This window comes from Amblyomma mixtum, chromosome 4, assembly GCF_055824585.1.
Source record: "Amblyomma mixtum isolate Tamu chromosome 4, ASM5582458v1, whole genome shotgun sequence".
NCBI classification, from domain to species: Eukaryota; Metazoa; Arthropoda; class Arachnida; order Ixodida; family Ixodidae; genus Amblyomma; species Amblyomma mixtum.
Window position 1 is genome coordinate 127,259,824 of NC_143015.1, and position 14,174 is coordinate 127,273,997.

At 45.9% G+C, this 14,174-nt stretch overlaps 1 protein-coding gene across 1 annotated transcript in view; it reads right to left on the reverse strand.

Moving 5' to 3' along the window:
• The window catches only part of LOC149348177 (fatty acid synthase-like), a 55,283-nt gene that overhangs the window by 10,906 nt on the left and 30,203 nt on the right, over positions 1–14,174 (reverse strand). Inside the window, exons 15-20 of the mRNA XM_089541698.1 lie at positions 12,212–13,436; positions 9,374–9,528; positions 6,571–6,780; positions 3,596–3,925; positions 1,792–1,911; positions 314–669 (exon numbers count right to left, since the gene is read on the reverse strand). Of these exons, the coding sequence (XP_089397824.1) occupies positions 314–669; positions 1,792–1,911; positions 3,596–3,925; positions 6,571–6,780; positions 9,374–9,528; positions 12,212–13,436 (2,396 nt within the window). The remainder of the gene's footprint in view (positions 1–313; positions 670–1,791; positions 1,912–3,595; positions 3,926–6,570; positions 6,781–9,373; positions 9,529–12,211; positions 13,437–14,174) is intronic.

Sequence of the window (14,174 nt, forward strand, 5' to 3'; positions counted from 1 at the left end):
CACACTTCTGTGCTATCTCGTTTTTCTCTTTTCATCTCTACCTCATCCTGGCTCTACAGCCCCTTTCCCGCTGATTATGAGTGGTTCTCTAACCCCCCCTCCCCATTCCCCTTTGGTTTCAGCCGATCTTAGCGCTGGTGCCAATTCTCGCTCTCAATTCAATTCTTCGGTTGGGAGTGCTCATTCTTGGTGTTGAGAGCATTCTTTTCTGCTTTTTTTTTTCAGGATAGAAAACGTGTTTTGTGAAATCGTCATTTTAACTAGAAAAAAATATGTTGTATTGTCCAAATGAAAACAAAAACATTCGTCTTGCCTCCAGCACCACTTTTCCGATATGCTTTGCGGAGGCCATGAAGCGAAACGCTTCTTCTGCTTGGTCCCATCGGAATCGGGTTGTATCCAGGGGCCGCACCACGCCAGAGTTGATGCCTTCCTGTACGAGTTCGTGGACTCGACGCTTGTCTTTCGCAGTAGAGGCAGCATCCTCGTGCAATGTATCCAAAAGGATTCCGTGGAAGGTGACGTTCTTGAGGAACACGGACATTCCCAAGGAACTGTCGTTCGACAAGTCGAATTTGCCAATCTCCAAGAAGCGGCCATGTTTCGCCAAACACCTCAAACTGGCCTGGAGCTTCTCTTCGGCCAAGGAATTCAGCACAAGGTCGACGCCTGGTACGAAAACAAATGCCAAAGTTAGATTATGGAGAGCCATTGCACCACTTAAGAACGCGGCGACATGCATAAAGAAAACATTGGCGGTATCACTTAGGCACCACCGTAAGCACTATAGCCAAGCGGGCGAGTTGGGGGTACATATTGAAGGCTAACACCGCAACGACGCAGACAGAGTGGAAGAAAATACAGGACAAGCACCGTTCACAACTGAAATTTAATGAAGGAAAGCAGTACATTTTATAGAAAAATTGCCCAACTTATCAGCTAGTACACAAACCAAACCCTTGTTTCTACGTGACATCGAGGTATGCAACCACTTAAGAACTTAAGACAGCGCTTGTCCTGTGTTTTCACCCACTCGGTCTGCGTCCTTGCGGTGTTTGCCTTCAACCACCGTAAGAGTAGGACGCATTAGTGTTAATGGGTCATTGATCTAATATACAAAATTGTTCCATCTCGACTTCAATTTCTAGATCCCTGGGAGTCCTCATACCACTCCTATAGGAGTGGAGGAGAGTTTAAGCGATGCAGAGCATAAGCAGAGTTTAAGCGCCACTACCCTCGGATGGCAGGCGCTTCCCCCGGTGGGGCTTGTGTACTCGGGTTGCTCTTCCCAAGCTAACTGCTGCGACCAGCCATTAATTTAACTGCCACCTGGAACGGTGGCGACTGTTCACTATCCGGTGGGCAGGTTGTGATAACGGCATAAGGTCACGCGAGCTAGGTGACACACCTAGATTGCTTCTCCGGGAATTAGCGCTCACAATTCCGGAGCCGACGACAAAGAAGCAGGATTTTCGGCAGAATGGAACCTTTAACGCTCCTACTTAAAAGGGTTTAATCGTCGGGCGAGTACTCTGCATACCTCGGCCACCGAAATTCTTTGATGGCAATGTTCAGTACATATCTTTGTTCTTTTCCGAATGAGTTCATCGCGTGCATGGTAGACCAGCACGTTATGTAGGGTTTAGCACGGGAATAATTTTACGAAGGATAGTTTCAGTGAGATCCATGCATAATGTGAGCCTTTTGAAGACAGAATATGCGCAACTTGGGTGAAAACTTAAAGTGTTTCGCAGTGCCTCTGCTCTTTGTCGAAAATATTGAAAAATTTACCCCGGCCGTTCGTACGTCGAAGTACGAGTTGCTCAAAAGACAGGTCCCTCGAACTTGCCATGTTCCGGTCCTCGAGCTGCGGAAAGCGGCGCTTGAGATATTCCCGCTTTTCTGTGGTACCTAAAGGCAGGTAACAAAACAACAAAAGGAGGCAGTGGAATTGCAATATCCTTAAATGATTGCCCCAGCTCAGGTTAAAAACTGTGATTTGTGTCTCTTCAGAAAAGGTGCTAAAATTAACACCCGCTGAATGTCTTGTTCGCTATGGAGCAAAACTCTGCACCGTAGACAAGTTTTTTAGCCTCTCTTTTACAGAACACTTTTACATGCACCGGTATCGCTGTTCCAGGTCTCGTGAACAAAATTTGCTGGTCTTCTTAACCACATTCTTAAAGAAAAAATTGCGATAGCCTCTGGAAGTTGTCCCATTTCAACATATATGTGATCCAGCTCAGCGGCATCTAAATGGAATTTGGTTTCTGTCAATGTAGATAAGCAATAAGATACAAAGCTGATTTTTTTCGCTTAAATATTTTGCCAGCGTGACAGAGGATTGTTGATCACTTTAAGAGTGGGTCGCGCAAGATTATTCAGAATTCTATTGACCTGAAACAGCTATCCACAAAAATTTGGAAGTAGGGCCAGCTCAGATAATATATTAAGATGCATTAATGCAGATTAGAGGGTGGATTGGAGCAGAAGAGTGGGTCTGGCTAGTATAACCTCATATGATAATTCATTGGTAGGTACTCAAATATTTTAGTCATCAGATTTTGAAATTTGGCGTTGCTGATACCGTCATAACTCTTTCGACCCACCAGAGAGTTTTGTTACTGAGAAACCGGGTGTTTTTTGCAACACGACAACCTAAATGCTATGAGATCAAAACATCTTTGTCCTTATTAGTGCCAATAGAGCTCTTATTTAGGCAAGCTCGAGAGGTGCACCTCCCGAGAAGGTATACACTAATGTCAAACCTGGTGGTCATTCCATGGTGCGTTTTCAAAGTGTAAGGAATTTGCACTGGTGGCTGGATCACGATAACATTAATCGAAGGAAGGTTCACGCAAGGGGATCACGATTAGGACACGCCCTACGACACTGGCAACAACACCATGTTTACGCGATTGATATCATGCGAGTTGGCTCACTTTATGCTAATTCGCCCCGGACTTCGGAAGACACGCAAGCGACACTTCGGCATTCAGGGTTACCACCCCAGCCGACCACCAGACAATCGAATCTAGACCCATTGGCTCAAATACCTGGCCTTGTTGGCATTTTCAGCTGCTACCGATCTGCAGATATATATAGGCCGAAGGGCATATTTCCGCAATGAAAAAAAAAAAATATGTGATCCAGCTCAGCGGCATCTAAATGGAATTTGGTTTCTGTCAATGTAGATAAGCAATAAGATACAAAGCTGATTTTTTCGCTTAAATATTTTGCCAGCGTGACAGAGCATTGTTGATCACTTTAAGAGTGGGTCGCGCAAGATTATTCAGAATTATGTTGACCTGAAACAGCTATCCGTCGTACCGATTGGCTTACGTTCGAAAAAAATTACAACAGAAAATGGTTGTCATCATCTAAGCTTGTGCTCCTTATCTCATAAACTAAATCTGTTCTGATTTAATCCTTTCACCACGTATATCATATATTTTCCATGCACGTTTTAAACCCTCTTACTTTCTGTACCATATACGTTTCAGACCCTCTTGTCGTGTGGCTGCTTTCTAAACAGCCTGCAGTAGTACAACAATATTCGATACATTACACACTTAGCTTAGTAACTAACGCTCACCCACAGTGGCGAAGACTGTGCATCCAATGGCGAGACCGATGGAGATGGCCGCCTGCCCGACGCCTCCACTTCCGGAGTGAACCAGGAGAGATTCTCCTGGCTGCATGTTGCCTCGTACCAAGAGCGCGTAATATGCAGTGGAGTATGCCACGGGCACCGTTGATGCCTCCTCTAGAGACCAGGCGTCGGGAACATCCCACAGCATGTCTGGATCCACGGCAACGGCTGTAGCCATACCTTCGGCGGACACCAAGCCCATGACCCGGCGTCCTTCGGTGTCCCGACCCGAGAACTCAAGGCCAAGTAGGCTCTCTGGTGCTGGTGCTTGTTCTGTGCATTCGAACCGTACAGCTTGTCGTAAATGCTCATCTTCTGAGAAATTTCAAAACGCGTATGAAAACCGAACCGAATGGCTGAAGTCATAACATCTAATCTGAGTGGCAATTATAAGTTGTCACACACATGGTTTCGCATATTTAGAGCAATACACAGGTTCCTCTGTTCTGCCGCTAATAGTACCTGTATATACAATTATCGTTTCATTTCATAAGAACACAGCGCCCATTCTTCAAGAAAAAATCGCCATGTACAGCTGGGCATGACCATCGGAGAGAATTCAATACAGCCTTTTGAAATTGTTATGTACAGCCTTTGTCAAAAGATTTCAGCCCAGAGGGTTTGCCTCTGAAGCACACTGTCTGGTTCGTAATGGATCTCCAGCGCTCCAAATTTGCTGACGGTAAGATTTCTGGTCCTGCCTCCTCTAAAGGGTAGGACTACTACGAATGCTTCAGGATTCCCGCTGCGAGGCTTAGAAGCAAACCCCCTTGGCTCTAAATTTTTGACAAAGACTGTACGGCATGAAAAGTATTACGTGTCCAATGTGCGTTTGATCCAGGCCGTCTTGAGCCGCAGCCACGCAGCAGCGCCGAGATCCTTCTGCGCCTTTGGCGTGAAGCATCTGCTTCAAAAATGGCTGAGGCTTAACTTGGTTAAGCCTAGAGAATGCGCAGCATCATCGTGTCGCGTAATTTGGAGGCGCACAACCACAGCGACGGCGCGAGGTGGGCCCCCGTTTCTCCACTGTCGTGACGTCATCGTGTCACGTGGTGTGACGTCATGTATCACGTGATTTGTAGGCGCACAACCACAGCGACGGCGCGAGGTGGGCCCCCGTTTCTCCACTGTCGTGACGTCATCGTGTCACGTGGTGTGACGTCATGTATCACGTGATTTGGAGGCGCACAACCACAGCGACGGCGCGAGGTGGGCCCCCGTTTCTCCACTGTCGTGTCGTCATCGTGTCACGTGGTGTGACGTCATGTATCACGTGATTTGGAGGCGCACAACCACAGCGACGGCGCGAGGTGGGCCCCAGTTTCTCTGCTGTCGTGACGTCATCGTGTCACGTGGTGTGACGTCATGTATCACGTGATTTGGAGGCGCATAACCACGGTGAAGGGCTGAAGTGGTAGCTAAAGTAGTATGCTTCGCATAAAAGAAGTGATAACCAACAGCACAGCATCGGAAACCTCAACATGACGACAAACAAGGTGCTAGTGGGGATACTTCGGACGTGACAGAGCGAGAACGAACTAGCTGCGGACAAGGATCGCTCGTGATCACATCCCGACCACAACAGGGTCGCTGCCGTCTTCTACGGCAGTTCTCACCCCGAGAAATATCAGGTGACCGCTCATTAGGGTCCCGTCAGCTGGTGCCGCAACTTTGCTCCCACTACAATCAACTTAGAGGCTTCCACACAAGGCACGGAAGCAGTGATCTATCTCAAGAAGGCGCGCAAAGGAAGGACTATGTTAATGCCAGCGCTACTGGAAGATTATTTTCTATTATCAGAAAGAAAGGTGTGCGCACCAGGGGCTTCTACTCGTATCATGGAAAAAATAACAGGGTAGCAAAGATGGGGTCGAAAAGACTGATTCGGCGCTTTGCATGTGTCATTTCCTTCATCCCTTTCTTGCAACAGTATTTTTTTCCTGTGTTTGCTACTAACTAGATTGAAGTTCGACCCTCGATGCCTTTATGTTTCTGTTGGGTGAAGCGCCTAACAATGCAACGAAAAAATCAGCAGCACGGAAATGACCGCCCACCAAATAAGCTGCATGTTAATTTTTAGGCCCACCGTTGTGATCTGCCCGTCTAACTTAATGATCATGCTTTGCATTTCATCTACTGAGTTACTTAGGAAGGCAACGTCATCAATGAACCGCAAATTACATAGGTGTTCTTCATTAACACTTATCCTAAACGGTTCCCAATCCAGGCGTCGGAATATATTTGTAAACTGGGGATGAAAAGCATTGGTGAGACCGTGTCTCCCTGCCTGACATCCTTCTTGACTGGAATTTTATCGCTTACTTTATGAAGAACTATATTCGTTATAGATATATTCAAGTATTTTCACATAAGACTGTTCTACACTCTAATTCCGCAATGCATGCATGACTGCTAAGGTTTCGACTGAGTCAAATGCTTTCTCGTAATCAATGAATACTATATGTATGGGTTGGATATGCTCTGCGCATTTCTCTGTCACTTCATTGATGGGGTGATTATGATCTGTTTTTTAGTATCCTTTACGAAAGCTGGCCTGAGTATTTGGTTGACTGAAGTCTAAGGTTGTCCTGATTCTATTTGTGATTACCCTAGTAAATACTTTGCAGGCAACGGAAACTAAGCTGTCTGGTCTGTAGTTTTTCAAGACCTGGACGTCTCCCCAAAATTTCAGCTTTAAGCGTATAATATAGGCGTTCAAAATTTCCGATAAAGTATCGCTAAAATTCTGCTTTGTCTATACTCTGTAGGCGTTGTTTCAAAAGCACTTATACAAACTATCGAGAGCTCAAGAATCATTCCAAGGATGCGTTTTGGGCTGACGACCCTTAAGCAGCATCTCCTGGCATCAAAAAAAATGTTTTAGACCTCACTATTTAAAACAAAATGTCACTGCTCACCCGGCAGTGCATCCGGTGGAAGTTTCCCTGTGGCGAGCATGATGTCACGAAAGTTCAAAGGAGCATAGTAAACGCTGCAGAGCAGTTTGCGGGAAGCAGTGGAAGGCGAGACGTAGCGCAGTGGAGACTCATACCACCGCAGGCTGGACAAGTCGCCTCGGGTCTGCACGTTCAGAAAGGCGTACTCTGTCGTCCTTTTCGGGGCACCACCTGCGACCGTTGTACAGACAGAAAAGAAGATCTGCAAATAACTGCTTTCCGCAATCATTCAAATATTTCTTCACAGCGAGCGGATATATTCGGACGCCACTGTTGTGACATTCTTTTCGTTTCTAAAGGAATGAGGTTGCAGTGCGCCGGCCATATCGTTGCATTTTGACCTCAATGTACGCGCCCCAATTTAAAGTAGCCTGGTACTGATCGCTTGCTGAATACAAGAATCTTCAGGAGTATGAGCCGTACTCCACCTCACATTTCTTAAGAACATACTTGCGGTAACATACGAGCGTTAACCGCTCGGTAAAGAATTGCATGCTCTCGTCAGGACACCCGCCTTTCTCTTCACTGGTCGCTTGTTTTGGGTGCGGGAAACGAGATTACTGGTGTCGACTCTTGGAAGCGGCGGCCGCATCTGAGTGTGCCAAAACTGTAAACGTCAGTAGGTTGTGCGATGTCAGAGCACTGTAAACGTTACGTGAGTGAGATTTCAATTTCAGTTTTTTTCAATTTCATTTTTTTCCCATGTACACATGGTGAGTGTCGAGGAAAAGAAGCCAGAAATTGTGGCTTGACGTGCCCCTCGGCCCCTACATTGCAGGGCAGCAGGTAACATACAAATGTTCTACACAAGTAGCATCGCAAAACGCAAACAATAGTTGTCAAAAATGGTTTGGCGCATTATTAGGAAAAATAACAAGGAATGAAGTAGACACAAAAATGGTAACAAAAAAGGAAACACAAAAATACACATCGAAAAACAGGAATTCGGTTATTCAAATCAGGTCAATACTTTAAGGAAACGAAAGAGATAAAGAAGCAGTGAAAGCACGGTGAAATCTAAAAAGTAGCGCATACATCCTGTATATCTTTGCGGCATCCTCTTGATATATCAACTTTTGCAGCATGAAACTTATTTAAAAGACAGGGCAACGTGTTTGATAGGCTATGTGTGCCATATACTATTGTGCGGCGTGTTGGAATATGCCGCAGTTCGCCGTGTCTGCTAGGGTAAGCTTGTACATTTAGTGAAAGGTGTGCCGTGTCACGTAAGTAATTCATATTTTGTTTTATGTCCTTCCTATATCTTTCAGCCAGCCAAGCATTATACATTTCAGATACTTTTATGGCATTGAAGTGGTGGAATAAATCGCATGTGTTTATATCAGAACCAACACTTAGTACTGCACGCACGCAGAGCCTTCTTCTGCAAAACGTAAATCTTATTTTTATTGGTACCTGTAGTTGTTCCCCAAACTAAGTGCGCATTGTTCACTTGTGACATAAAGAGCGAATTATATTTAACTTTGGATGAAAGTAAGTGACGATGCCGGTTAGTGATACCTGTGACACGAGAAAGCTTACTGATGACAGCGTTAACATAATTGTCCCAGCTTAGCTGGCTGTTCAAATGAACCCCTAATATCTTAATATTATCTACAACCTCTATCGTTTCCAAACCTAGCTTAAGATCAGATGCTAGAATAATCTTTCTACTTTTTGATTTGAATATAATTGCCTTAGTTTTAGTTACATTAATTTTCAACAGATTATTAAGGGACCATTGATGGAGTGTACTTAGTGTCCTATTGGCCTCGTTTATCACATCTTCACATGAGCTTGATGAGAAGAACACTGAGACGTTATCTGCATACATAACACACTTCGCATGCAGGCATTGATTAACGATACCATTGATATACAAGTTAAAAAGAAGCGGTCCAAGGATACTTCCCTGAGGTACGCCAGCAGTTACTTTTTCTACTGAGGATAAACAGCTATGAATACCAACGATTACAGAACAGCTACACTTCGGCGGCCCTCATAGACTGAATTCAGCTTCAAGGAGTTTAATTTGCTATAATATACGATACCATACCATACCATAGCAAAACACCACATACAACTTTCCTTCACACATTCACTACAACCCTTGTGATTGAGAAACTTATGATAAATTTGAAGTCTTTGTATCCCTGCGCATTTCGGGTTGTTTTACAGAATTCCGACTGCGGCAAAAATTTATTCATAATTAAGGACCACGTGCGAACTCAGCGTAGATTTTTTTCTCTTTCAACTATGAAATCTTTATTGGTAGGCGCTGTCGAAACAAACTAGGAGCTTTTTGTATCATTTATCGGCTGTAGAGTGTAAGATTTTGTACTCTTCGCCAGCCACTAAACATAAAGCAGCTGCATTCTTACCCTCTGCTCAACGTTGCCCACATACTCACTTAAGGTTACTAGAATGTGCTGCACATAATGCTGCCGGAGCCGCCACCTTGGCTTACTGATTATAGACTAAGGTTTATTAAGCCAAAGGTGCGGAATTGAATAGCGGTTGTGGGAGCCACTTCTCGATGGAACCGAAGTTAACCGATCTCGAAGTGTTATTCATAATGTCATCAAGCGCTAAAAAATCTGAATTGGCAGAAATCTATCAGAAGTCCTTCATTGTACTTGCTGTTTTAGCAGACATGCAGCTCAGCACCGACCGTTCCCTACAAAATAGAACGTATCGGGCATAACAATACGTGGGTCGCATTCCAACTACGAGTGGCAGAAAGTATAGTAGATGCTGCACTAACCTGAGTGTATGGTCAGGTGCCTGTAGGAGCCCCACTGCCCGTCGCGACGGACATTCATCAAAAGGTCTCTCTCAAATACTTCCTTGCACACTGGGTCACTGAAGGCGAAGTCGTTGACCTCGTTTGAGTCTTTAAAGCTGGCACCGAGGAAGCACCTGCAGTAGAGGAACCCCAAGAAAATAATTATCTCCTCACAGGTTTCTTATAATTACTTGACCGTAATGTTTCGGGGCCGCAGTGACTATATTTCTGTAGAATGTAATGCATTCTCTGCTGTGACATAATTTAGGTGCTCAGTAATAAAAACCGGTTTAACTAACTTAATATGGAACCCCTCATAACAGCATGCCATGAGGCCTGGATGTACTTGATTTTGAAATTATTAGATATGGAACCTCGTGTCACGCGGTTCGCGACACGCAGAAAGCGGCGAAAGAAGCCAAGCGCACTGTTCCTCGCTAAGAAAAGCGAACAAACACGGCTGACGACGTAGCCTCTTTAAGACTTGAGTGCGACTCCCAACATGTATGGGCTGCGGAGGGCCGGAAGGCGACCCTGTCCAGCTCGAACCCGGAGTCCCAGTGGACCCTAGTCCAAAGCATGGGCAGTGGCGGCGGCCAATGGCGTACCGGAATAGGGGCTGCCAGCCAGCGCAACGACAATCCACGCTTCCTTTTCCCAAATCAGTAAAGTTCTATAATAAACGTTTTCTATTGATCCTCCTGTGGGCCATCCTAAAATACAGACGGCATTTCCTGCACAGAATTAAATGTTTACATTTAGTCACCATCACGAAGTAGGCTGCGCATTTTTTTCGGGCTTGGCATCACGGCTCACAGTGCCTGTTCTAATATTTTAAAACTGTTCAGTTTCGATGATACCGGCCTTAATGTTTCAACATAACCTTCCTCCGATCACACCGGTGCGCCATTTACGGCTTTAAGAAAATGTATAGCGAATGATTTGAAAAACTCTTGTATCTAGCAAGTGGAAACCTAATATTTCCCTGTTCAGAAAAAAAATATATTTACATTCGCTTTTGAGAGCAGCGAAACGTTGGTTTAGTTATAGGGATTCTATAAAGATCGAAAGAGTTGTCGACTGTATAGCTTCAGCACAGTGTGGAAAAAAAATAGGAAAAAAAGAACTTAAAATGCTTAACTCTCCGGCGACCAAAGCAGATATGCTCTTACTTTAGCTTATTACCCTTCCTATTCTCGTTCGTGCTGATGTACAGAGGCGTCCACTTCCAACCTGAACACCGCTCCGTGCCGCCAGCGCGGCCGGCGCTCCGCGGTGCGCCTCTCGCGGGCGCCATGGGAAGTATTGCGTGCATGCGCAGTGAAAGCTGTAGGCGGGGCCTTCGCCGGGTCGTCTGCTTCAGCGCGGCGGCTCCGCCAAGCCACGCTCGCTACGCGGTGAAGCGAACTTTGCTCTTGCTATGCGCAATAAAACGACAGTCCGACACAGTTGTAGAGAAGCGCAGCAACCGCGCTTGGTTCTGTGTAGCACGTGATATATCGGTGGCGTTTGCCCCTGTTCGTGTTTCCTTCCTTCCTTTCTTTCCTTCCTTTCTTTCATTCTTCCTTTCTTCCATTCCTTCTTTCTTCCTTTCTTTCTTTATTTCTTTCCTTCATGCGATTAAGGCTCTCGTGTAAAACTTTATTTTCCGCATATTATTTTTTAGACCCACCATTCTCCTTTGCCGGTCTAAATCAGCGATCATGGTTTGCAACTAGGTCCCCTGAGTTACTAAGCAAGGCGATGTGATCAGCGAATTGCAGGTTAAAGGTATTCTCTGCTAACTTTTATCCCCAACTGTATCCCCAACAATCATCACATTGCGGCGCATAACTTTGAGGTAATGAAAACAATCATGTGAGTCCGGGGAATAGCCTGGCTGATCGCCACCAAGGAGCTGAGCATCTGAGTTGTCGAAGTGTCCCCACAGCTTGGGCATCTCATTCACACAAGGACCAAGTTTTACACGAGAGCCTTAATCGCATGAAAGAAAGAAATAAAGAAAGAAAGGAAGAAAGAAGGAAAGGAAGAAAGAAAGAAAGAAAGAAAGAAGGAAAGAAAGAAAGAAAGAAGGACAGGAAGAAAGGAAGAAAGAAAGGAAGGAAGGAAGAAGGAAGGAAGGAAAGAAAGAAAGGAAGGAAGGAAGGAAATACGAACAGGGGCAAACGCCACCGATATATCACGCGCTACACAGAACCAAGCGCGGTTGCTGCGCTACTCCACAACCGTGCCGGACTGTCGTTTTATTGCGCATAGCAAGAGCAAAGTTCGCTTCACCGCGTAGCGAGCGTGGCTTGGCGGAGCCGCCGCGCTGCAGCAGACGACGCGGCGAAGGCCCCGCCTACAGCTATCACTGCGCTTGCACGCAATACTTCCCAAGGCGCCCGCGGGAGGCGCACCGCGGAGCGCCGGTCTACGCCGGCCGCGCTGGCCGCACGGAGCGGTGTTCAGGTTGGAAGTGGACGCCTCTGAACAAGGCCTCGTCTAGATTCGGCGGATCACCGAACGACGTTAGCAATGCAGGCATTCTGTAAAATTATTTAACTTCCTTAAAGATCTGGGAAAAATCAATAAGATCTTTCCAAAATGCACTTCCAACAACGAAATGCAGGTAAAAAATTAAGCCTAGTGAGATATCAACTGGCAGAGTAATGAAGAACGCCTTAAGCGAGGCCATCGCTGCTTTTGTATGGGCTGCTTTGAATTTTTGTGGGGAACGCTATGGTAGAACTAAGCGTTTTATTTTAGTACAAGCTGCTTGGTCACTCTAAAAGAAATATTAAGTTAAATTTTCTGGAATATTCTTATGACACTTACCTTATATATCCTCCCCCAGTCTCCAGTCGAAGGCAGTTCATCAAACCAACTACGCCACTGACACAAGTGTCCTCTGCAACCAACCACAATTTCAGTTCTCCAGGCTTCCTTTCACATTCCAGTGCCTTGGCTTTAAGGGTCTCCACCCAGTCGAAGCTCACGTGACGTACCCTGATCACTTCTGGATTAAATGTTTCAACCGCAGTCTTCACTTTCCTCAGTAAAAACAGCGTGGACCATTTGTTACTCTTGAGTGCTACTAGACGAAACCCGTGGGCTTCGAACAGGGTTGTCACCATTTCCTTAGAGTCACATATGAGGACACCTTTACATACATTGGACAAAAAGATCTCCGCAGGTGTCAACTCTGTGCGCCGACAAAGGAGTACAAATGCGTCCTGACTGCAGTGCATAGATAGTTTCTTGGCCAATCTCTCAAGACTATTAGAGCATCTTGGGCCATTCCACACAATTACTAAGTCACTATGAGGTAGTACATTCGTAGCAGCATGCGCTGGGTCCCATGAGACTATCCTGACACCTTCCGGCAATTGTTCCGGCTTGAGGTGATCTGGACTTGGGTGGGCCACGGCGTACTCGATCTTGAGTGATATGTTGGTCAGTGGCAACAGTTGGGACACCCTGGGCGTTAGGAGCAAGCCGCCTTTTTCGAAAGCAAGCTCCAGGATGCGGATCTTACGAGAGCTTGTGTTTTCGACGGCAATGTCAAGTAGGGGTCTCAGCGGATCCTCTTCCAAGAGGGCCGTGTTGAGGACGTCTGTTTCAAGATCGTTGCTGTCATTAGTCAGCGCCCACTGCATCGCAGAAGCTAAAGATGACTCGCAGCAGTGCACTTGCTTGAGGATGCTAGTGAGAAACCTTAAAAGGCCACTGTTTTCTGCAAATCTCTCAATATATTTAATATGCACTTTCTCTGGTGCATGGCAGCAATTCCTGCTCAGCGCAGCGATGTCAGGAATGCTGTTTCCACTAGATTTAAGGATATGCCGGACCACGTCACTACACATGCCCACATATTCTCGAAGAGAAGCTTCCCTCTTTTGTATAGCAGGCTGGTCGTCGATGTAAGGTACGAACATGTACCTTTCCAAGCACAGAGTTTGGGGCACGATGCGTCTTGGTGCTATGGTACCCTTGAGGCCTCCCATCGAGACTCCTCCGGCGTGGCAAGCGTTGAGGACTCTATCGTACACGACAGGTACACCTGCGAAGCAGTAAACATAGCATTGTGAAGAGAAACGTAAAATGATCTGCAAACCACGAAATACATTTGGCATTAAATTACCTAACCGAAACTACTGACTCGTGCCCATTTTCTGCACTTCTCTGCACGTTCAGTAAAGCATTTTGACAACATTAAGATTATTTCAGATTCCTTCGTATTTTGAGTTGCAGTTCGTCATCCACTCTTCATCTTCAAAAGAGAGATTGTCGCTAGCGCTTATTGGTACATTCACATTAATCTCAAGGGAGAAAGCTTGTGCATGTCGGTATTGTTGATCCATGTCATAAGGGGTAGCGCAAACCAATACGACGGGCAAAGAACTGAAACATACACCAAAGGCGCTAACTTGCAATTCAGAGATTTCCGGACGACCAAGGCGAACGTGAAATGCGAGGACTAACAGGGGCGTATAGAAAGAAAAACTGAAAGAAAACGACACGGGAACAAAATGCTCAGTGACAGGTTTTGGGAACTTAGGAATGTGATCTCCCTTTTGGACAGAGAGAGAGAACGCATGATAACATATTTATCTTGCAAAGAAACTGTGGGCGTTAGACAAGGCTCCACAAATATTGCGTATAGCTTGAGACGAGGTTAGCGGCGAAGACTAGCGAACAACATGTTCGCTGTGCCTCTGTGCCTTCCACCTTCCACCCCGCGCGTGCCTGGCACCTCCTCTTAGTTTCCGGCGCCACGCCATCTAGTGGCGCTACCAAG